At 37.9% G+C, this 24,242-nt stretch overlaps 1 protein-coding gene across 1 annotated transcript in view; it reads left to right on the forward strand.

The window, feature by feature from the left end:
• Positions 1-24,242, forward strand: part of ITPK1 (inositol-tetrakisphosphate 1-kinase) — a 134,854-nt gene that overhangs the window by 12,452 nt on the left and 98,160 nt on the right. The window contains exon 2 of the mRNA XM_081937055.1: positions 21,191-21,215. Within this exon, the coding sequence (XP_081793181.1) occupies positions 21,191-21,215 (25 nt within the window). The remainder of the gene's footprint in view (positions 1-21,190; positions 21,216-24,242) is intronic.

Raw genomic sequence — 24,242 nt, forward strand, 5'->3', positions numbered from 1 at the left:
AGATCTATGATATTAAGATGTATGTATTTACCTGTTGAGAGCTGTCTTTAAGTTCCTTTCTAGCATCTGCCTAGGATTGAAGCCTGAATACCTTGTTTTCTCCCAGAAGTAATGATCATTTTTCTTCCATAATAAAGGGGAGTTCTCAAACTTTGTGAGACTGTGATTCCCTAAATTATAAATGAATTTGTGGAGCCCTCCATGAATAAATAATTGACTATTAGAAGACTAGATTCATATATTTAACTACCTGTTAAAACTTGCTCTGTATTTACTTTCTATTTTGCCTGCATAGGCCAGTTGTGGGCTTGTCTAAGTAAACTGAGAGCAGATGCTAATAGAACTCCTCCTTTGCTTGTGCAAAATTGCTTTAAAAAAGTTGTGATTCCTTTCTAAATTGCTTATTGCTCTGGATGTGGGAAAAGCTCACAGTTTGAGAACCTCTATCAACACAGAAATACTTTAGGTAAAATATAACTTACTGACATATTACAATATAGGTAATAGTAATGAAATATGGCTATTATTCATTCAAATACATATAAAGAACTTTTATGTATGTACATATATTTATACATGCCTTGTACATTGTATTTCCTTCCTTCCTTTTATTTCTTTTGTATTTAATTAATAAAAGAAAAAAATAAAATCAGTTCTCTTCCTTTCTCTGTCACACTGCTCCAAAAAAATAAGCTGTACAATAACTCCAATAATCATACAGAAGACATATATTGCTGAATCTGTTTCTTATTTTCTCAATTATCCAAATGTGCTGTAATATTTGGCAGATGGAAATAAAAATCATTTTACTTATTTGCTTTGCTACAATCAGCATTTCTACTGTTTGCCTCTATGCTTTGTACATTCTAAGTTTGGAGGCCTCTAATTGACTCATAAGAATGCAACTGGGGCATTTATAGAGCTCTTAAGGAGTAATTAAATTAGAGTTATGGAGAGAGGACATGGTTCATTTTCTCCCAGTATAATAATGAGAGAGTTTAATTTCCCTACCATATGTTAGAAGACAAACTCTACTAAGGATGAACCTTCCAGGAAATTACTGACTTTTCTTGTATACAATTTTCTCCTTTAGAAAGTAAAGGGAGTATAAAAGAATCAGTTACACTTACAGTATCTTGATGCTAATCAATAGGGAAGACCTATTTGAAAAATTGGAAGTAACAACAACATCGTGGAAAAGAGACCATGTAAGAAAGAGGAAGTAGTGACCTTCCTCCCATATTTAGACATACTAGGGGTTGTAACACAAATACATTATACATTATATATAATACATTATATATATATATATAATCCTTGCTGATAAGGAAGAGAGCCTGTGGCTTAGTGGCAATTACATCGGCCTGGTATGCAATACAGCCCTGGTTCGAATCCCGGTAAGGGTATGGCTAGCTGATGAGAGCTAAATAGCTTGAAATGGATCCATACTAGTCTCCCTTTATTTATTTATCAGCACAAATACAACACACACACACACACACACACACATAGACTTCAAAAAAGTGAATTTTAATAAACTCAGATCAATGTTAAGATCATATGGCTGAAAAAGTAATGGGAACAGGAAAAAGGTACAAATTCTGAAAATAGGAGATACAGGTAATCCTCGATTTAAAATAGTTTATTTGGTGATCATTCGAAGTTATCACAGCACTTTAAAAAGTGACTTATGACCACTTTTCATATAACCATTATAGAATTCCTGTGATCATGTGATCAAAATTCAGTTGCTTGGCAACTCACTACTTATGATAGTTGTGTCCTGGGTCATGTGATCACCTTTTGCAATCTGACAAGCTGAGTCAATGGAGAATCTAGATTCACTTAACTACAGTGATTCATTTAATGACTGGCAAGAAAGGTCATGAAATGGGGCAAAACTCACTTAAATAAATTTCTCACTTAGCAACAGAAATTTGGGGCTTAATTCTGATCAGAAATTGAAGACTACCTGTGCTAGATACAGTTGTAGACAATTCCAATGAGGAGAAAAAAATGGAGGACAGACACAGTGGTTCTCATAATTTTAGTAAAGTTCTGAAAACTAGAAAGGACCCATAGAAGTAGTAACTAGGCTATACAATTAACCCCACACTTTGGAGCTGATACCTGGAAGGCAAGCATACACAGCTAGCTAAGGTTAATGAATAGATGCTAAGACAGTCAAAAGGGCTTCTTGAGTTATATTCAAAATAAAACTAAAAGTTCAGTATACCAACTGTTCAGGGAAGATGACAAAATCCCAACTGTTAATGAGGAAAATCATACTTACTACACTCCCGTTATGCTTTATTCTTCAGAAAAATAACATGAAAATAGTGTGTAACTACTTACTACATTATGGGAATTCTATAAGCATAATACACCTTGACTTAACAAAGCATCTAGTAAGAATCTCTATGACAGCAGATCTAATTAACTATGGACTTCATCATGATAATGAAGTTATCATGCTGAAGTCCATAGTTTTGCCTGCTTGAAAATCATAATCAAAGAATGTTCAAGAAAGATTCCTCATAAAATTGGAGAGAAGTATGAAATGGAATGCTGCAAGGATCAGTCCTGAATCCTTTACTTGTCATGATTGATTTGTATGAATGGAGTATCCTGCTCTTTTACTAAAGGCATCTGATTTTTTCATTGGGATTGGAATAGTTCTGTGAAGTTTAGAAATAAACAAAGGAATATCATCTACGCTTTTGTCTGGATCGTGAGGCCTTGCGCTTGGCCATTCACGCTCTAACCATTTCTCAGAAACAGCTACATCTGGTGCAGAATGCAGTGGCACACACTGAGGCCTGACATATAGGCTGGCACATATAATGCCACTGGAAGTTGAGTCAGGGCAACTGGACTTCTTTTGGTTTGAAACATTCTGCTCCTTATCCAAGTAGCCTCTGTTGTCTGAGCAAATTGGTTAGGGGGACACCATATATATGTTTTCCAGTCTGGTTTCATTTCTCACCTAATCTGAATAGGCACATTAGGTGAGTAAGCAGAGAGTTGTTGCTCCTAAATCCTTACGCCTAGGTAGGTTGTTAACTGCGGCCTCCTTGATGAACGTATGAAGTGGTCTTGATATTCCTGGGGACTGATGCAAGAACAGCATAAACATGGACATGTTGTGTCGGAGGCCTCCCGTTCTACAGAGGGAAGAAATTTCCACTTTAGTACCCTTCTGGAAGGGTATTAAAATTTGGTTTTGTTGGTTGATTTGGGAGGGGGGGAATTCACTGCTAGATGTGTTTGACAGGGAGACCTTACCACCATGCTATTCACCTTATTGGTTCTGGTGGGTTTTTTCTTCATAGTTTTAAATTTTTTAATGTGCGTAGTTTTAAAATTGTAATTACTTTTCTATTTATTTTTTTAGATTCTGTAAGCTGTCAGTTGGGGAGATGAGTGGCATATAAATTTAATACATAAACCTGCAAATAAAACCAACTAAGTTAGGTAAAGGTAAAGGTTCCCCTCGCACATATGTCATTCTAGTCATTCCCAACTCTAGCGGGCAGTGCTCATCTCCATTTCAAAACTGAAGAGCCAGCGCTGTCCTAAGTTGTTTCCGTGGTCATGTGCCGGCATGACTAAACGCCGAAGGCGCACGGAACGCTGCTATCTTCCCACCAAAGGTGGTTCCTATTTTTCTATTTGCATTTTTACAGGCTTTTGAACTGCTAGGTTGGCAGAAGCTGGGACAAGTAATGGGAGCTCACTCTGTTACGTGGCGCTAGGGATTCAAACTGTCAAATTGCCTACCTTTCTGATCCACAAGCTCAGCATCTTAGCTACTGAGTCACCACATCCTCCTTAAGTTATGTGCTACTCCATAAATCTCCCTGTGTTGTCTAATAGCATGAGCCAAGAGTTCCACGTGGATATTCAAAACTAAGGACTAAAGTAGACATCTTTGTCTAGTTTCTCTAATGATAGAGTAGGAGAAAACATCATTAACTTTCGCTTTAGAGTGAAAGACTCATTATATGATGATTATATTATAATAATTTTATGAATTCCTAAGGAAATACAAAACTATAGTATACTATGTTAATTGGTCCAAATTGAAATTGATGCCTGCAAGTGAAATTTTGGTTATCCATCCATTTTAGGAAAATCAATTCTATACGTGTGAGGAATCTATTAAATATTTATGTATTTGTATAGTAAAGGATATAACTCAGCAAAATATTCTTTAGACTTTGATAGATGGGAATCAATAACTTTTACCCTTTGGGTAAAGTTGAACGCTCTCAAATGAATATTATTCCCAGGTTATTTTATATTCTGAAAAGAAGTCCAGTTTATATATCTGCAAAATATTTTCAAAAAATAAATTCTTTGTTTACAGATTTCTATGAGGTTCTTTGATTCTGAGAATATCTTTATATAAAATGCAATTACCTATTGATGGAGGAGGATTTCGTTTTTGGAATCAGGAGCTATATCAGGAGCTATATCACGCTTACCTATTGTCAAGTATTAAGTACTCGAAACCAACCATCTGTTAATTTTCTGATTTAGGTAACTTTGGAATATGTTTAATACCTTTGGTTGGTTGGATATTATTAGGATCTAATTATATTAAAACTCTAGTGTTTCTGGAAACAATTACATCAGTTAAAAAACTCTGCAATGCAATCTATATAAATAAAAATGTAATGTTTGTTTGTTCAAAATCTCAAATCTCCGAAAGTTCTTCACCGATTGCTTTGAAATTTTGACACAACGTTGCATTCGACTACGTGCATGTTTTTATATACGTATATTATATAGATGTCACACCTGTGACAGGTAAAAAGATGCCTTTTTGTAAAAACATGCTTTTTTGAAAACCAGCGCCATCTGGACGGAAAAGCAACACACGCTATACCATAGCGTTCATTTCTTGAGTATAGTATATTCGGAACAGTTCGGCCTCTCTCCAGCTTCGTCCCAACGATCCCTTTATATGTGTGGCTGGGCTGCGGCTGCACCCTTTCCCCTTTCCCCTTTCTGCCCTTCCTCCCACGAGCTTCACCATTTCCACCAAGGGGAGCCGAAGCCTTTCGGCCTCCTCCCCCCCCTCTCTCTCCTCCCCTCCCACCAGGCCTTTGCTGTCTGCGGCAGGGCGGCGCCTGCCCCATCCCTTGGCCGCCTCCTCCCACCCTTAAGCTGGCCTCCCTCCGCCCAGCGCAGTGGAGCTCCAGAGGATGTGGAGGCAGAGCATCTCCTCAGCCCGGTTGGCTGCGTGCGCTCTCCATCCCCCTTACAGGGAACCAGCTATGGCCTCGCCAAGGCAGCTCCGATGGGGCGGCGGCAGTGCCAGCCTGAGGCGCAGCAGGGCTGGGGTGGCCGCTGGGTGCCTCGTGAGGTAGCGACTGCAATGGCGACGGCGTCTCTGGATAGGGCCATGGCCAGCGGGGGCTGCCTCGCGTTCGCGTCACCAGGGGCAGCTCCTCCCTCCTCCTCCTGCTCCTCAGGGGATGCTGGCCGCCTCCTCTCACCGCCACCGCTGAGGAAAGCCGGGTCGGGGGTGGCGGCCGCCTCCTCTCCTCCTCAGCTCATCTAGGCCGGGGCCTGTGGGAGCGTCCTCCATGGCAGCTCTTGCAGGGGCCACCGTGGTTCACTTCCATGCGGGGGCCGCCTCTGCCGGGGGACTTTCTCTTTTCTTTTTTTTCCATTTAACCAGACTGGGCCACAGCAACGCATTGCCGGGTACAGCTAGTATCTAATAAAAAAGATTGAATCCCTTTTTCCCCATGCTTAATTGACTGGGGAAGCCAAATCTTAAAAATTGAAGAAATGTCGGTGATATGGAAAAATTAGATAGGAGTGAGAATATTGACTTTTGATCAATTGATAGATGATAATTTCTAACATATTCTATGTTAAGAGACAAATATCATTTATCAGGTGTAATCCAATGCAATATTTATCATTACATTTATTAACAATTATGGATCAGCAGCTTTTTTTCAGCTTCTGAAATACTAGAACAACTTGTTAAATCCTTTAAAACTAGAAATCTAACTATTAGTTTTTATAGATATTTGTTATCAATAGATCACATATTCCATATAGATATGGAAATATCCAAAAATGAATAGAATTAAGAATTAGAGGTAGAAATCTTTTCTATAATTCTAGAAAATTGGTGAGTGTCATTGAGTGTCAGTGGACCTCAAATTATGACTTATACATAAAAAAAAGTAAAATTTAGAATTTATTGGACTTCATTACAATTTATACAGGTAGTCCTCAACTTACAATCACAATTGAGCCCAAAATGTATGTTGCTAAGTGAGAAATTTGTTACATGAGTTTTGCCCCATTTTTACAACTTTCCTTGCCATATTTGTTAAGTGAATCATGGCAATTGTTAAGTTAGTAACACAGTTGTTCAATGAATGTGACTTCCTCATTGATTTTGCTTGTCAGAAGGTTGGAAAAGGGGATCACACAGCTCCAGGACACTGCAGCAGTCATAAATGTGGGTAAGTTGTCAAGCATCCAGATGTAAATCACTGACCATTGTGATGCTGCAACAGTTATAAGTGTGAAAAATGTTCATAAGTGACTTTTTTCAGTACCATTGTAACTTTGAACAGTTACTAAATGAACTGTTGTAAGTTGAGGACTACCTGTATAGAAAAGGACTGTCAAAGACAGCATTTTGGTGGAAATATAATGATAATGTTTCTTTAAAAGACAGTGTACTATAGTTACTAAATTTGGGGGAGAAAATATTGAATTATATTAATATAATTGGGCCACAAAAGCTAAAATTTTCAGTTGATAACATTCTTATGAACTAGGAATGATCTGGATGAAGAAATGGAGAGGATAATTATTAAACTTGTGAATTATGAAAAAACATGTTAAGAAGACAACATTAAAAATGACTTTGATAAAGAAATGGCTGAAAGTAGTCAAATTGAAGAGACATTTGAAGTTTGTCACTTAGGAAGCAATAATCAAACGTACTTATTATAGGGTAGAATATTACCTATATTGATAATATTTGCAAGAAATGTTCTAACAATAGTAGCTAATTGTAAACTCAGGTGAACTAGCAGTATGATATGGCTACAAAGAAGCAAAGCAATTTTAGCCTACATAATTGGAAATACAATTTCTAAATCATCGGAAGTAATTGCTCGATTACATTCTATTTTTAATACGCATTCACACACTGAGTATTGTCCTACTTCTGGACATGACAATTTAAGTTGGATTTAAATAAATTAGAACAGTTCAGAGAAGGGCATCCAAGATGATCAGGGGACTAGAACAAAGACCTATGAAAACAAATGGAAAAAGCTTAGCTTTCTTATGCCTTGGGAAATAAGTTCTGGATGGAATATCACAGCATTTTTCAAATATCTGAAAGGATGTTACATAGAAGAAGGTCAAGGCCTCTCTTATTCCAGAGTGCAGGATGTAGAACAATGGCTGTAACTTGAGGAAAGCAAATCTGATAAATTTTCAAAAAAGCTTCCCGGTAATTTGGTTTGTTTAAGAGGAGGAAGTCTGTTTTTGTCTGGGATACTTTAATATGGATTCCTGCACTGAGGAGGAGGTTGCATTTGATGGCCAAAATGATCCCTTTTTAAAATTGTTCCTGGGGCACTTTGATTTTAACTGTTGCCATAGAGCTGAAGATTTTAATCATTGCTAATTAAATACAATCTGGAGTATACAAAGTCAGCTAAATGGTTATGAAAAACTGAGAAACTAAGGTAGTATTAGCTACTAAAAAGTAACATGGTAGCTCATGTGCAGGAGCAGCCAAATTCCCACATGTGTTTAGTCAACATGTTGATTTTATTTGAGTAATTTTCTGTCTAGAAACAACTGAAGTGGCTGTGAAAGCTTTTTGCACTCAAATTAGAAATTAATGAGACTATTGCTTTATATAGTTGCTAAAGCTAATTTATCTAGTTTTACAGTGGGTTTGTTTTGCGTTAATAATATGTGGTCATTTTTCTTATTTGTCCAGCCTAAATATGAATGATGTATAAAAGGAGGCTAATGGTTTGGTAGTATGTAAGCACCATTGTGATACAAAATAAGAGCCTGTATATTTAGAGGTGTTCCAGGTGAACAGCTATGAAAGCAAAAAGGTACCATAACCATAAAAATTGTTAAAAACTCACAAAAGACTTTTGTAGTCCTGCCTGGAATTGAGAACAGATGCTATAATGATATCCTTAAACCCCATGTCTGCTAAATAGAAATTATAGCAGCTTTTATCTCTTAATTTTTTGGTAGTTTTTTCCCCCCCTCCATTGTCCTGCTTTGATCTAAAAAGAGACATTGCTTATACATATAGACAATAGAATTAGCAACCAGACAATAGAAAACATGGTTAAAATCTTGCTACAACTTGCAGCTTTGAATCTCAAGAAGTTCACAAAATTACCCCAAAATCTGTGGGAGGTATCTTCACTGAAAGCGGTCTATGGTCAGAGATTGCCAGGTTTCTTCAGTTTATAATTGGCATGTTGAAACTTTGTATCATCAAGATACCGCCTACCCATTTGAGTATCTTCCTATTTTTCAGCAATAGGCTGTGTGCCTTCACTATCAGTTGATCTATGGAGGTTCTTTTCCTGCTTCTACCAGGCACTTCATTCACTACATATTCCAACTTGAAGTTGAGATTTAACTTTATTATTAAGACTTTAAGTTGAATGCAAACCTGGCTGTGACGGCCATGTGGGAAGGCAGGATGTGAGGCTGCTCACAGGTTCTGGCTCATGAGTATGAGGAAGCTATGGCAGACCATCTTGGATCTCTATAGACAACACTTTTAAGAATCATTGACTTAGACTACAGTGATTAAATTGTCTTAGTCTACAGTAGACTAAGACTACTTAAAACAAATTCTGCATAGTCTTACATAATCACAATAATTTGGATCTTATTTAAACTATATTAAGGAAGGGTCTGCTTCACAATTCACATGGCTTTTTAGCTCTCATTTAACTGAATATTAGATTAATAAATTAATCACGAGTTAACGTAGTTGGGCTTTCAAGACTAATTTATGAATAGTCATCCTGAAATGTTTCTCTCCTATTAAGTTACATGGGCAAAGTATAATTGCTGAATTTTCTTCTCAAAATGTACCTGTTCCAAAAGGAAAAAGAAACCAAAAACTTCAATATATTGTTTTGGTTCAGTCAACTATATTATGTTTTAAAGTAATTTATAAGGCACAAGGAACAGATTCATAAAAAATGTGGAACCAAAACCAAACAAATCATAATGTGACTTGGTGATAATATGAGTGAACCCAGTAATAGTTCTGTCTGAGATGTCACATTAAGCAAAATCAGACAGAAGGAAGACTTTCTGGATTTAACTAACAGAATTTTAGTTAATAGCTCTACTTTTTTCCTAAATACTATTGTGATATTTCTTTCTGTAATGTTTATTTGGTAGGCATGCCCAGGATGCTTATCCAAATGAGAGTTAATTTGCAGTAAATGACATTTAAAACTTTTAAAGACAAACACATTTCTGCTAAATTACCCTATTTATGGCAAAGATAATGACTCTTAAGTTATGCACTGCTCTTATTTGCTATTTTTGCAGAGTACCTTGAACCATATTAAACTAATTGCTCTATAACTCCTTACAATTAATGGAAATTTTCCACTGAGGCACACTATCATCTTGGCCCCAATATTTCCCTTCTGAATTTTTTGAGTTTACCATAGTCATTTGATCTATTAATACATCAGCATGTGGTATCTGTAGTACAATGAATCATCTACTTTGGAAACTCTGTGGCTGCTTCTATACAATTCTGTCCATACTTAAGCTTGACTTGTATCATACTGAGTAATAGCCTGGAATAATCACCTGTTTTCCTGTGCGCTGCTTGGAGAGTCCAAGCAAGGGTTAAATTCTGTCCTTCTGCCCAATGGACTGGATTGAAATTTCTGACCACGCCTCCTGGTCTCCCTGTATCTCCAGTTTTTCAATTCAGTCCATTGCCCAGCAGGACGTCTTTTATAGTCTCAGAGACTTTCTTCATTTTATTACCTGTATTCTTTTAAAAACATTAGGTTCCCTTCCTATCTTCATTTTCCTTTGCCTAGATTTTTTTCTTTCTAGCCATCATTGATTATTTCATTCACCTCTGCATTACGACAGAGAGGTTCGGCTTTCCAGGTATCCCGGGATTAACCGGGCAATGGGAGCTGCTAGCCGGCTGCTCTCTACCGCCAGGGTTAGTCCGTCAGGTGACCCGTGCGGCGAGACGCCGAAGTCTTCAGCAGAGGCGAACTTTCAAACCGGAGCAACAGCCAGCTGTTCCCTTCGCAGCGAAGGCAACGTGGTGCTTCCCTGGGCGCCGCCATCTTGTGCCGCCCCTTATGGTGGCCATTTTCGAGCACCAAAGTTTCCCGCCGTTTACGCAAATTGCCGCGTCTTCTCCGCGGCGGCTTGAGAGAGGCAGGGCAGCGATCAGAGCACTCTCTCAAGGTGGTGAGAATATAGGCTATTTCGGAGGTTTCACTGGCCGCAGCCACCCTCCACATCTAGCCTTTCGATCTCTGGTGCATTTCTTCACAATCCTCTTCCCCGGCAGCGTTTATTTGTGTCCTTTTGGCGCACGCTTGCCCTGCTTCCCAGTGGATTACCAGCAATCACTCTACTTGCCAGACCTCTGCCCAACGAACGCAGCAGCCAATTTACTACCATGGCAGATGAGATCTCCATGGATCTCCTTCTGGCAGGCTACTCTTTTAATCTGACAGGGCCCTATCTTAGGAAGGCAGGCAGGACTGCAAGGGAAGCCATTGGGGGGACCAGGGCTAGCAGGACTTATTCCAAGAAGCCCTCCAAGGCGCAGGAAAAGGATGCAGCCAGGTGCCAGAAGGCCCTGGAGAAGGAATTTGCAAAGGCCCAGATAGTGGCACAAGTCCATCAGCCAGATCAGCCAGGAAGTCCTACTGGTCAGGATCCAGTTGGTGCCCACCTCCTCCTCCTCCTGAGAGTGGGGGTTTTTCCAGAGAGGTTTCCCTCTCCAGGGGGGTCCAGGTCCCCTTCCCCCTCGTGGATACTGCTGACCTATTTGAGTGTGACCTGGTTTCTGATAGGGAGGGTTCTTTTTCTCCTGTTCCTCTGACGAGGGATTCCAATCTCAGGCCTATTGTGGCGGGGACCCACCCAGTAGACCTGGGTCCAGGCCTCTCAGCAGAAATGAAGTAGGTCATTGCTACAGCAATCTCTCAAGGGATAGCTGAGGGCCTCCAAAGGCATGAGGCGCAACCACAGGTTCCACAGCCAGCACCTCCCATTCCTCAGACCTCTCCAGCTCCTCAGGTCCCTCTAGCTCCATAGCCCCCTCAGGACCCTGGAGAGTGTCAGCGCCCCCACAGGCCTTCATCTCCGCCCCCATCGGTGGCCAGTGCTGAATTGGTGTGGGACGATGAGGATGTTGGGGGTCATGACTTATCGGATGATGAGAACCCCATTCCAGATAAACCAGCCTTTGCTGGATTGTTTCAACCATCCTTATTCAAGTTAATCCTGTTCAAGGCCAAGGTGTCCACTCACATGGAGGTGGCGGTGCCTCTGGATCAGGCATCTGCGGATCCTACGGATCACAGTAAAGGTCTGTTTGATGAGAAGGTTCCCACCCAGGAAATTGTTCCTTCTCCCAAACTCTTTAAGGACGTGGTCCAATGCCAATGGGTCCAGCCTGGCACCCTGGCCACCCCTGGCAGTAATGACAAATGCCTTTACTCAGTGGATCCTTCCATAGAAGAGCTTCTTAAGCTCCCTTCCGTTGATCCTCCAGTTCAGGCTCTCACTTCCTCTTCAGTACTTCCACCGGACCTTCTAGAAGGACTTAAGGCAGAGGACAAAAGAGCTGAATGGGCTTGCCACAAGACCCATCAAGCCGCAGCTTGGGCCATTAAGGCGGCCACCTCCGCCTCATTCTTTAATAGGGCCACAATTGCCTGGCTTCGCCAGTTACTCACTAGGCTCCTGGCAGGGGACGCTAGACTGCGACACGACGTAAAAAAAATTGTAGCCGCGGTGGAATATTCTGCAGATGTCACCCTTAATGCTGCAAAGTTTGCTTCGCATGCCATGGCTTCTAATGTCACCTCTCGTAGGCTCTTATGGCTATGACACTGGAACATGGGTATGCGTTTGAAGTGGAAGATTGCTTACGCCCCCTTTAAAGGGGGCAAGTTATTTGAGGAGGCCCTTGATAAGCAGAAGATGATGCCCTCGGTTTCCAGGAAACCGGACCGCAGGTTGTCCTCCTCCCGCAGGCAGACTTCCCGTCCAGCTGATCTTCTGAACAGCAATTCCTCCTTTCAATGTTCCTACTTTGCCCGACTCCCAGGTGTCCCACCAAGGGGGGCCTCATGGAGGCCGGGATCCATTACCTCAAGGAGATCAGGGCCATAGAAGCGGTTCCCCCAGGGCAAGAACGCAGGGGGTTCTATTCCTAGTGCCCAAAAGCTCGGATGGTGGTGGAGAGCAATACTAGATTTGAAGAAGTTGAACCAATATGTGGCCTACAAAAAGTTCAAAATGCAGTCCCTCCAATCCATCTTGGGCTGCACTCCCTCGATGTTCGGAGGGCAGTCAAGAGGTACATCAGATGCACGTCCCCCCCTTCGCTGGTCAGAGGCCTTGTTTGTCACTTTTCAACCGACCTTGTTGGGTCGAAAGGTCACCTCATCTACCATTGGGAGATGGATCAAGGCTTGCATCTCCCTTGCCTACGAACAGCAGGGCAGGCCCGTTCCTTCTCGAGTGACTGCACATTCCACACGCAGTGCGGCCACGACAGTGGCCTGGGCCACTCAGGCATCAGTTGAGGAGATCTACAAAGCGGTGACTTGGCTGTCCCCATCCTTATTTGTCAGACACTACAAATTGGATAAATTTGCATCCGCAGATGCTGCCTTTGGCAGGAGAGTGTTACAGGCCGTTGTTTCTGAGACGCATTAGGTTTGGGTTGTTACTCTTTGTTGTTCCCCCTTGGACATTTTTTTTTGCTTGGGTGTGTTCCTTGCTTGGACTCTCCAAGCAGCGCACAGGAAAATGACCATTGGCTTACCTGAGGTGTCCTTTTCTATGCGCTGCGGGAGAGTCCAATCCCACCCTGAGATTATCTCACTTCCATCGGATTTGTTCTTACTTTTTGTCTGTGGACGTTGTTGGGAAGGATTGGCAGCAGGGCAGAATATAACCCTTGCTTGGACTCTCCCACAGCGCACAGAAAAGGACCCTTCAGGTAAGCCAATGATCATTCCTAACCCCATGTTGCCATATATAAAAGTAACAATCTTGATGCAGATCCTTACTTACTAGGTACTCCCACGTAACACCTCTCCTGCGCGAGCTGCACTGGCTACCTGTGGTCTTTCGGGTGCGGTTCAAGGTTCTGATTACCATCTTTAAAGCGCTCCATGGCATAGGGCCTAGTTACCTGCGGGATCGCATCCTCCCGCACACATCCCTGCGGCCAATCCGCTCTCACAGGGAGGGCCTTCTCCTGGTGCCGTCCACGAGGCAATGCCAACGGGCGACACCGAGGAGTAGGGCCTTCTCTGTGATGGGCCCAACCCTCTGGAATGATCTCCCCCCCGACATTAGAACCACTACTGACCTCCGCTCCTTCCGACAGAAACTGAAGACACACCTGTTCCGACTGGCTGGTTTGGCATAATTTACAACGTCTACCCCCCTGGCATATACTTTTTACTGGCTTTTAGAGGGATAGTGTATAAATTGTATGATATTTTAAATTTTTATATTGTTTACTTATTAGCTGTACAGTTTTGGCCTATTTTATCCTCCTCCTATGCATACATGTATTTTATTTGGTGTTTTTTAATACGGACTGTACACCGCCCCGAGTCCCTTTCGGGAGAGGGGGCGGTATATAAGTGCTAATAAATGAAATGAAATGAAATGACTGATTTTTATGTAGGTGCATGGCAAAATTATAAATTCCAGGACTAACCAAAACGTTATGTTGACCAGAGTGATAATAGTTATAATCCAGCACATTTGGAAGAAGATAATTTCTTGTTATTTAGCTAATATAGTGCTATCAATAATTTTTTGTCTTCATGTTTGTTTATTCAATTTATAATCCACTTTTCCATTTATAAGTATGTTTAAATAATTGAAAACTTTTTTTTTCAGTCTAAGAAGTTCATTCATATATCACAGGACCAGCATAAGCATTCTTAGACGTTATATTTTAATTTTGATGCTTGGAAATATAAATTGAGATTAAAGAAAGAGTCCAGGTAGAAAGGAGATGCCTTGTTATGTTCTTTTGTAAATAGTTTATTTATTACACACACAAGCAATTGCTTATAATACTTTGTAAGCTGCCTTGGGTCAGTTGGTAATTAGGTGACTGTATAATTAAAGGATTATTGTATGTAATATGGACAGCTGTATAAGTAGCATAAATAAAAACATTAACTGATTCCGGTTCAGAAGACTCTTCCTGTGTGCTGATATAACAACCAGTATAGTGCTCATCAGCATATTGCATATTTGTAGCTAGATAATCTTAGTATAGTATGTTTTGCAAAGTTTGCTAACTGGTCTTCAAGGATGTCAAATGGAATTTCAGCACTTTTCCTGTACAAGTTGTAGTGGCTTTTCTATATCTCTCATGAAACGCAAATTGTTAAAGCTTCTATTCACCAAAAGAAGAAAAAATACAAAAACATTTCAAAATTTTGATTCAGATTGTTTATATGAACATATTAATACTATACATGTATAAATTAATCATAAACAATAATCCTTGTAACATAAATATATTCTCAAATACATTTTTATGATGTTCAGGACAATCTTTTCCTAATTTACCTTCTGCTCAAATGGAAATTTAGTCTTTTGTTTTTACATATAAATTAGAGTAATTTCCATTGGAAACTTGTTGTTTTATTTTCTAAAACTCCTGTAGCCATTGATGTTTGAATAGTCAATAATGTATAGTGTAGTTGCTTTGTTTACAGTCTGTTCATATGAATACACCAAACAAAAACCAATAAAATCATATTACATTTGTATGGTAAATGAACTTGCTCTCTGTATCTTATAACCCCTTGTTTATAGTTTTCAATTTATTTATTGATTTATCAATCAATCAGTCACATTTATATGGCTGCCCATCTCAGAGAAATAAGTCTGAGTATAACTCTGGGCAGTATATTATGTGAGGTCAGTTAATTGTCATTAACTCAATAAGCAATGATTACACAAACCATTAACACAGTGTATAAATCCAGGCATATAATTAATAATTTCTCTGTATCATAACAGATATGATTTATTTTGGCTTGCAAAGTAAATTTTATTTTGCATTCATATAATCTTAATTTGTATGAATTAGCAAGCAAGATTTTAGCAGCCGTTATGTATGCAGAATAAGATACTATTTTGATGGCCATGCTCAGCCCCACGTTTCATTGACTGCTAGCCAGAGAGTAGTTTAAATCTGGAAATATTTTTAGGGAAAATTTGAGAGGCATGTACCTTATTTTAACTTCAAACATTTAGTTTGATTTGCTTTTCATTGTTAAAGGGTGTGATGCCACAATGTCTATATTAAAAGCTCTCTGAGACCTTTAGAAAGAAAGCTATATATGCCTATGAGTATGGGAAGGGATTTTAAGACTAAAAGATAGTCAAGCAATTGTACGTCAATCATTTCACTGCCCAGAAGATCATCCTTAAGAGAAGAAGATTTCAGACAACCACTAACTTGCTTTTGCCAGACCACAGAAAGCAAGATGCCAAAAAAGTTTCTGAGAACCCCAAAGTTTCATCATGTGATCTAGTAGTAGTGCTCTTACCACTGTTTATATTACAATACATGAACCTACCATTAGAAAAAGCTGCACAAATTATATCTACATGGGTCACAGAAAGAAATGATGCATGCTAATTCTTGTTGAATAAATCACTGCAAGCTCATTTTTTTCAGTTATATCACTTTTATCTTTAGGCACTGTTTAAATGAAAATAAAATATTCCATATATCTTTTTTTTAAAAAACTACATTGCGTGAACCTACACTTTCACATGTTTGTATGCTGAGTTTATTAAATTCTGGAATGTTCTTAGGAAAATAGGAATCCCAGCACTTCTCATTGTCCTCATGTTAAACCTAAACACAGTACAGGAGACCACAATCTAAACATGGGGAAAGAGACCGGCTGCAGGTTGGCAGGAGAGTGAGGTAACCGTGTACATTTTTTCCTTATGTTGAAAGGAAAGAAGATTCTGAGTTGTGCATTTCTGTAACAAAATTTCATAGCTAAAATTAATGCCATTCAGATTTGAAGTTCAGTATTCTGATTCATATGATCCAGATCTATGCAGTGACTGAATTCTGATTGTTTCCTAGGAAATTCTCGTTGTTACCTGTTTACACATTTTTCATTTCTTTCGTTTTATTGGTGTAATCCTTTTTATTATTGTAAACGTCCTAGAATAGTTCCACAGCAAGATAGACAGCAAATAAATTTAACAAAGAAATAAGAATAAAACCTATAGGTTTAGGAAGCAATAAACTATTTAGCATCTAAATATATTGTATCATAGTAATGTTGTGAACTGCCCAGTGTTATTTTTTACAGGTTGGATGGCTAGATAAACCTTATAAAGAAACAAGTAAATAAAAATTCCCAAAGTTCATGACTTTTTATTTCTTCTAGGAGATTCCTTAGAATCTCTTAATATGCCTTGCTCACTTTATATTGTCAAAGCCCTTTTAATCTAATATGTTGATTAAATTAATTTGGAGTCAATAAATACAAGAATGACTATTTTAGGACTAGTTTTCTAAAAAAAAATAACATTTTAATTTCATTTGCCGGAGAACACTGAAATGATTCAGTGTATTAATAAAATTATAGAATACTGCCACTTAGATAATGTACGAACCTCTTAAAGGTATTACTGGCTCTGTGCCTGTATGTATTGCCAAATGAAGGAAACTAAGTAATCATTCTAGTTCAAAACATCCCACTACCAAAAGCAATGAATGATTAGTTATTTAGATTCCTCTGTTTTTTCATATCTCCTTTATCATGAATCAGCTCTTTTTTGGCATTGTTTAGGTAACAAGCTCTAATAAGAGAAAAATGGACTTTCCTTTTTAAATAGTCAAATCTTCAGTCAACGAGATTGTGGTTTAGACTTTATATCAAGTTATTGCTTCATTGTGAGACTTTTAACTAATCTCACTCCTTTATAAAATTTGACAACAGTTCCAAGTTCTGTTTTTCTAAATTTATTGTCTCTATTATAATCTCCCTTTCCTAACCTTTCCTTTGCCTGATGAAAAACTTTGAAATTAAAAACTGAGAGGTCGGGTGGGGGGTGTTCTTATCCAGCTTACACCGAGTCTTCAACAGGGTTTTTGCCTTGCTGACTTTATACTGCCAGAGTCCTTTTAATCTAATCCAGTGTTTCTCAAACTTGGCGACTTTAAGTCCTGTGGACTTCAACTCCCAGAATTCCCCAGCCAGCTATGCTGGCTGGGGGATTCTGGGAGTTGAAGTCCACAGGACTTAAAGTCACCAAGTTTGAGAAACACTGATCCAATCCAAGACAGAAAGACTGCAAGTGTCACAAGCTCAAGAGGAAAAGGATTTAGAATGTGCTTTGTTATGCATTGAAGAATCCTGATTAGGTTGAAGGTCAGACCATCTTTCACTATCAATCTTGACAAAATGAAAGAAACTAAGTAATCATATGATCTTGTATATTAGAAATGCTTTGAATAAATATTTGGTGTAGTGGTTAAAGGCACCAGGCTAGAAAATGGGAGTCCTGCCTATCTTAGCCATGAAACCCAGCTGGGGCTCCTATCACAGAGCTGATGTGGGGAAAATAAGAGGACGAAGGAGTATTAGTAGCATGTTTGTCGCCTTGAGTTATTTATAAAAAAATAAAGGTGGGATACAAGTAAATAAACCAATCTTAATAATAATAAGATATTAAAATATAACCAGTATATTTTAATAAAACCTTGTTTCTGATTAAATCTCAATATCAACATTTCTAGAACAAAGACTGTAGAAAAGATGAAACTGCTTTATTCAGACTCTGACATTTAGAGTTATCAAGTCCCTGAATTATTGTGTCACTTGCTGCTTGATCCATCTTTAAGGAAATATTCAGAGAATCAATGCAGTGCAAGATTACTTGAACGTTTTTGCAATAAAAACATCACTAAACTATGGTCCCTAGTAAAATAATATCATGGTCCACCTCTTTTCAGTTCAAAAGTCAAAAAAGAAAAACAACATTCACATGCTTGATTAACACTCACTGAAGCATAAAATATGTCATACAATTTAAAAAAATCAGAGTAAGTTTGCCTGACTTTAGTTGGTTTGTTTCTTCCCTAGAGCACATTCTTTGGCTGTTATGCTGCTATTTCCCTTTGATCATTTCATATTTCTAACATGGAATATTTACTCCTCTTATAGTTTTACTAACTCCTGCACATTCCTTCTCAGTTGCTTTTGAGCTGCTTTTGGGAAAAGTATATGAATTTCTGGAATTGATTACATTTTGCCTAATTGCCAATTTGATTTTTTAAGAATATCAAATATAAGCTTGAGATAATGTATGGAAGAATCTATGAAAATATAATTTCTTAAAGTAATTATAACTAGATGATGCCTCAAATATTTGTTGGGTTCCATATAAGGCTTTAAATTTGACATGGAAGAGGTGTTTTAGAACCCCCACTAACAAATATATCACCTGACTCCCAATTCATTAAAGCAGCCATGTATGTTTCCAGGATCATGTGGCCACAGCAGGGAAGTTTCATATTGAAGGTTTCTATTACAGCCTTGCAATCCTGGAAATACATGTATTTGCTATAATAAGTTGCAACAGTTGCTGCAATCATAGCACACAATCCAAAAATATTCTTATCCCAGGTTTTTCAGTAAATATGTTCCTGAAATAATACATAGATTATTGGATAAATGGAAATTGATAAGAAGTGTGTGTAGATGTGCTACAATGATTGAAGTGCTCACTAAAAACTGTAGAGTTTAATTTCTTAAATTGTTCTCTTGGCACTATTGTTATTGTTCAATTACATTCATTATTGTTTAATGCCATTTTTCTTATTTAACTTTAACTAAAAGTGAATACCATAGTCTTTTTTTTAGTTCTTTCTTAAATACAAACATGATTTTGATCATCACTTTTAAGCTGATTCAAAGCATTACTAAGTCTAATGAAATAACTATTTAAAAATTTTGTTCATTCTCATCAACCATATTTTTCAGAACAATATATTTTCTCTTTTAAGTTTTATGTGTGTGAAAACAGAAAAAGATACCGAAAAGATTCTATGAGATTTTCATGTTGTCATAAGTATTCCAATTGTAAAGTGTTTTCCAATTATAAAAACTGAGGGTTTTCCCCATAAAGGAGATGTATTTTTTATTTTCCACATGGAACTCTTTGGCAATTGATGTCTGTTTTTAAGAAAAAAAGAATTTGAGGTTTGATGGTTACAATGGATACTCAGTGGGCTATATTTTATAGAGTTTTTTTTAAGGGCAACCTACTTATTTTGTAGATTTATATATCACTCAATTTTCAATTCTCAAAGTAACATTTAGTGTGATCCAATTCCCAGCTTTTGTTCACAACATTGTAGTGATAGGTAGGGTATAGGACAGCATACTTTTGGTAGAAATAGGGGAAATAACATTGTGTCTTGAATAAGTGCAGCCCATGGTTGCTTATCCCTTTTCTCTACTAATTATACAAGTTTAATATACAGTATAGTACATATAGTATAGTATGTAGTATATAATGTAGTGTAGTATAGTATATAGCAGTGATGGCGAACCCATGGCACACTTGCCACAGGTGGCACGCAGAGCCATTTGTCAGGACATGCAAGGCACTGCCCTGTCAGCTGGGCAGCGCGCAGGCGCGCGCTGGCCAGCTGAGTTCACCCTTTTTAAAGCCATTTTTCGCCCACCCCAGGCTCCAGAGGCTTTATAGGAGCCTGGGGAGGGCGAAAAGAGCCTCCCTCGCCCCCCCCCCCCCGAGGCCCAACGGAGGCCTCATGAGCTTCCCTGAAGCCTCCGGAGTGCAAAAAAACGGACTATGAGCAAATCGGAAGTTTGGGAACGGACTTCCTGTTTGCTCAGAGGATCGTTTTGACTGCTCCGGAGGCTTCAGGGAAGCCTCTTGAAGGTCCCTGAAGCCTTCGGAGCGCTTAAAACGACTCTCCGAGCAAACCAGAAGTCACTTCCGGTTTGCTCGGAGGGTCATTTTGACTGCTTCAGAGGCTTCAGGGAAGCCTCCTGAAGGTCCCTGAAGCCTCCGGAGGACTTCCGCGGTGGCGGGGGAGGCTGTTTTCACCCTCCCCATTCTCCTATAAAGCCTCTGGAGCCTGGGGAGGGCGAAAAAAGCATGCAAAAATGGAGGGGGGTCACCCCTCTAGTGCGCCATGCGTACTGGGGGGGGGTTACTCATTGCATTATGGGTGCGGCATGCCTGCACACGACCCCCCTGTGCTCCCCCCACTTATGGCACGCGAACCAAAAAAGGTTCGCCATCGCTGGTATATAGTATAGTTTGAGTATACTATTGTATGGTATAGTATAATAGTGTGTATAGTAGTGTAGTGTATAGTAATAGGTATAGTATAGTATAGTACAGTGTAGTACAGTACAGTACCGTACAGTATAGTAGTATAGTATAGTATAATATAGTATAGTATAGTAAAGTATAGAATATATTATGCTAATTGTACTACCAAATTATAGTTTAAACAGACCTTGAAGTTGAAAAAAGCTGTTTTGCTTTATCCTGATGCATTTATTATATTTTGTTTTGGAAATTGGGATTGTAAAATGCTTGAATTGTAATTCTGCTGAGTTATACAACTTCTTCTAATCAAAACTTTGCTCAAAACCAAATGCCATTAACTTTAATAGAACTTGTTCACAAATTAGTAAATAGTTTAGAAATGTACCAGAAAAGTTTTAAATTAGCAAAGGATTTCTTTTGCTGAATTAGAAATTTAAACATTCAGGGGTAAAATAATCCCAAATACTGTTTTACTGTTATTACATTTATAACTGGTTGTGTATTTCTCTAATATTTTTTTTCCTTTTTGTTTCCTCAGGAAAAGGGGGATAGAGGTTATACAGGTGAGTGCATTATGTTTGATTTCTATTTTAATGGTTATGTTTATGCTTGTATGGCATCAATCTCTTCTGATCTTATATATTACACATATAAAATAATTTTATAACATCTAACACTAGAAGTTGAATAAAGGAAGTCCCTGATCAGTCTTTTAACAATTGTTCAGAGTTACAGTGGCCTTGAAACCTGAAATATCGAAACCTGAAATATACTGTTGGGATCTTACCAGAAACTTATAGTAAAGAAAATGTATAATTGATTATTCTTGTAATAACCACAGCTAGAATTGTATTTGCACAAAACTGGAAAAGTGAAGAGATTCCTGCAGAGGAGAATATGATCAGGAAAATATTAGAACATGCAGAAATGAATAGATTAACACTGGCAATTAAAGAGAAAGAACAAAGTGGTTATTATGTGATATGGGAAACATTTTATTGATGGTTAGAGGATAAATATAAAAATTAGATATAAAAAGTAAATGAGTAAAATATAGAAAATAGTTAATAGAGCTAATAGAGTTAAGCGAACTAAGAAGAGGATGTAAAGTATCAGATATTTAATGTGTTAGTATTAAGCTAAGAATAGATTAAATAATGAATATGATTGTAAATTTTAACTGTTATTGCACATTTGTACCCAGACTGTTTAATGGAAGATGGATTATTTGACTAAAATAAAATTTAAAAAATTGGTGCCTCATGATCATTGTTCTTAGTAAGAGATATCTTGTGACATATGCATTAATTGAAAATTTGTGTATCTTCCTGAAGTTGAGCAATGGTGTGATAGTGTCTATGATGAAATTTTCTAGATCAATGTCTAATACAGAATAGGAACCAAACCCCTGCTCAATCAGGAATCCCTATTCCATTCTGGACAAATGGCCATCCAACCACTTCTTAAAATCTTGCAGTGATGAAGCACCCACAACTTCTCTAGAGCAAACCATTCCACTGATTAATTGTTCTTATTATCAGGAAATTTCGCCTTAGTTCTAGGTTTGATCTCTCCTTGATACGTTTCCACACATCGCTTCTTGTCCTGCCCTCAGATTCTTTGGAGAATAAGTCAATCCCTTCTGTGACAGCCCCTCAGATATTGAAAGATTGCTATCATGTCACTGCTCATCCTTCTCTTTGTTAGGCTAGACATACCCAGTTCCAGCAAGTATTTGTCATATGTTTCAGTCGTCAGCCCTCTAATCATCTTTGTTGCTGTTCTCTGCAGTCTGATTTTTCTGATTGGCAGTGCCTCAACATTTTTAATTTCAGTGACACTAATAGAAAGCGATAGCTTTTACTGTAAGAATTAAGTAGCTTCCCTTTTGTAATCTACAATTTAAAAGCACTTCTGCTACTTATCCTTCAAAACCAATATATTTAATGCTTCAAAATATACCTAATAGTTACAAAGGCATATGGAAGAAAAATTTATATTTATATCTGAAATCAGAGAAACTACTTTATAAATCCAAAAATTCCTGTTGCCTGATTTGATGTAGGAAATAAAACATGGCTGATCTGCATAGTGAATTAGTCCATTGAAATAGCTTGCAGGTAGAGTAATGCATGCTTTTATATATTATTTTTGCTTAGAGCAACCTCCTGTCTCACATATGTCTTAGGTTGCTGGATGGAAAGGCTAGGAATTATGGTCCACTATATCTTGAGGACAGTGGTGGGTTTCAAAAATTTTTGGAACCTACTCTGTGGGTGTGGCCTCCTTTGTGGGAGTGGCTTGCCGGCCATGTGACTGGGTGGGAGTGGCTTATTATCATACTGATGTATTCTCATTCTCTTTTTCATTGTTATTTCATTGTTCTATTATTTTACTTCTGTTTTGTTTATACTTTTTTAATTTGTTCTTTTTTATTGTAGTAAGCCATCTATGATAGCCTCATGATGGAAAATGTGGCAAATAAATGTAAGAAAAATACATAAATAAAGTATCTAAATGATACAATTCCAAAATGTTTATCGTCAGAGTTGACCTGATCACCTTGATGCATATAAATAATAGTTATAATCAGATTAGAGGTATGCAGCCACCCAAGACCATTAAAGAGGTAGAAAACCTATTGTAAAAATTAATCAAAATGTGGTATAGTACACACTCCAAGAAATGAAAATGTGATGAAACATATTGAAAGCAAATTTCATTTTTAGACAAAATATTTTAGTGTGATTTTACATCTAGAACTTTAATCATTCTGGCTGGGTAGTTGATTAATATTGTTAGTAGCTGCTCCTTCAGGCAAAGCTTATTAATGGTAGTCATTCATATAACAAGAATTGCCAATATGCAGGAATTATTTTTTAGCAGCAACAAAAACAGCCAGTTACTGGCTTAAACCTCTTCAGACATTTTCTTAATGTGTCATGTCAGAACCTTTCCCAAAGAACAAAGCATGGTTTACAAACTATAGGATGGGTGAATACATTTTGGTGCCCAAGCAAACATTGCTTAAAATTACATGTTCATGTAATCTTAAACTGGAATATATACTTAGAAAATGATCTGTATAGATTAGTTAAATTAAATTAAATTAGTTAAAAATGTTGTATTGTAGGTGAAAAAATCAAGATAGGGAACATATTTGTCAAAAAATTATGTTTTCCTTTCATAATAAACACAAATTTACATTAACATATGAAGCTTATATGAAGTTTGAAAATTCAGTTTTGAGTACAAAGAAATAGACATTATAATATGTTTATTGAGTCTGAAATAGCTGGTAGAATAGAAGATCTTTTAAAATATTCTATTTAATATTTAATTTTGCTTTGAAAAGTGAGATCTGAAATACATTTGCAGAAGAAAGGTGCTAATTTCTGTCCTTCTCACTGTATTAACGTTGTGGTTAATAAGTTCTTCTGAAGCTGTAGTCTGCCAGAAGTAATCTGAAGATTTGGTTTAAAATGTCAATTCACAAATAATAGAATAACATCCTTGCAACATTCTATATTTTAGTAGCTGATCCAGGTATTATTAAATCAAGTCCTGTTAAGATTAGGTAAACCATGAAT

The sequence above is a fragment of the Natrix helvetica genome (genome assembly GCF_964273705.1).
Source record: "Natrix helvetica genome assembly, chromosome: 1".
NCBI classification, from domain to species: domain Eukaryota; kingdom Metazoa; phylum Chordata; class Lepidosauria; order Squamata; family Natricidae; genus Natrix; species Natrix helvetica.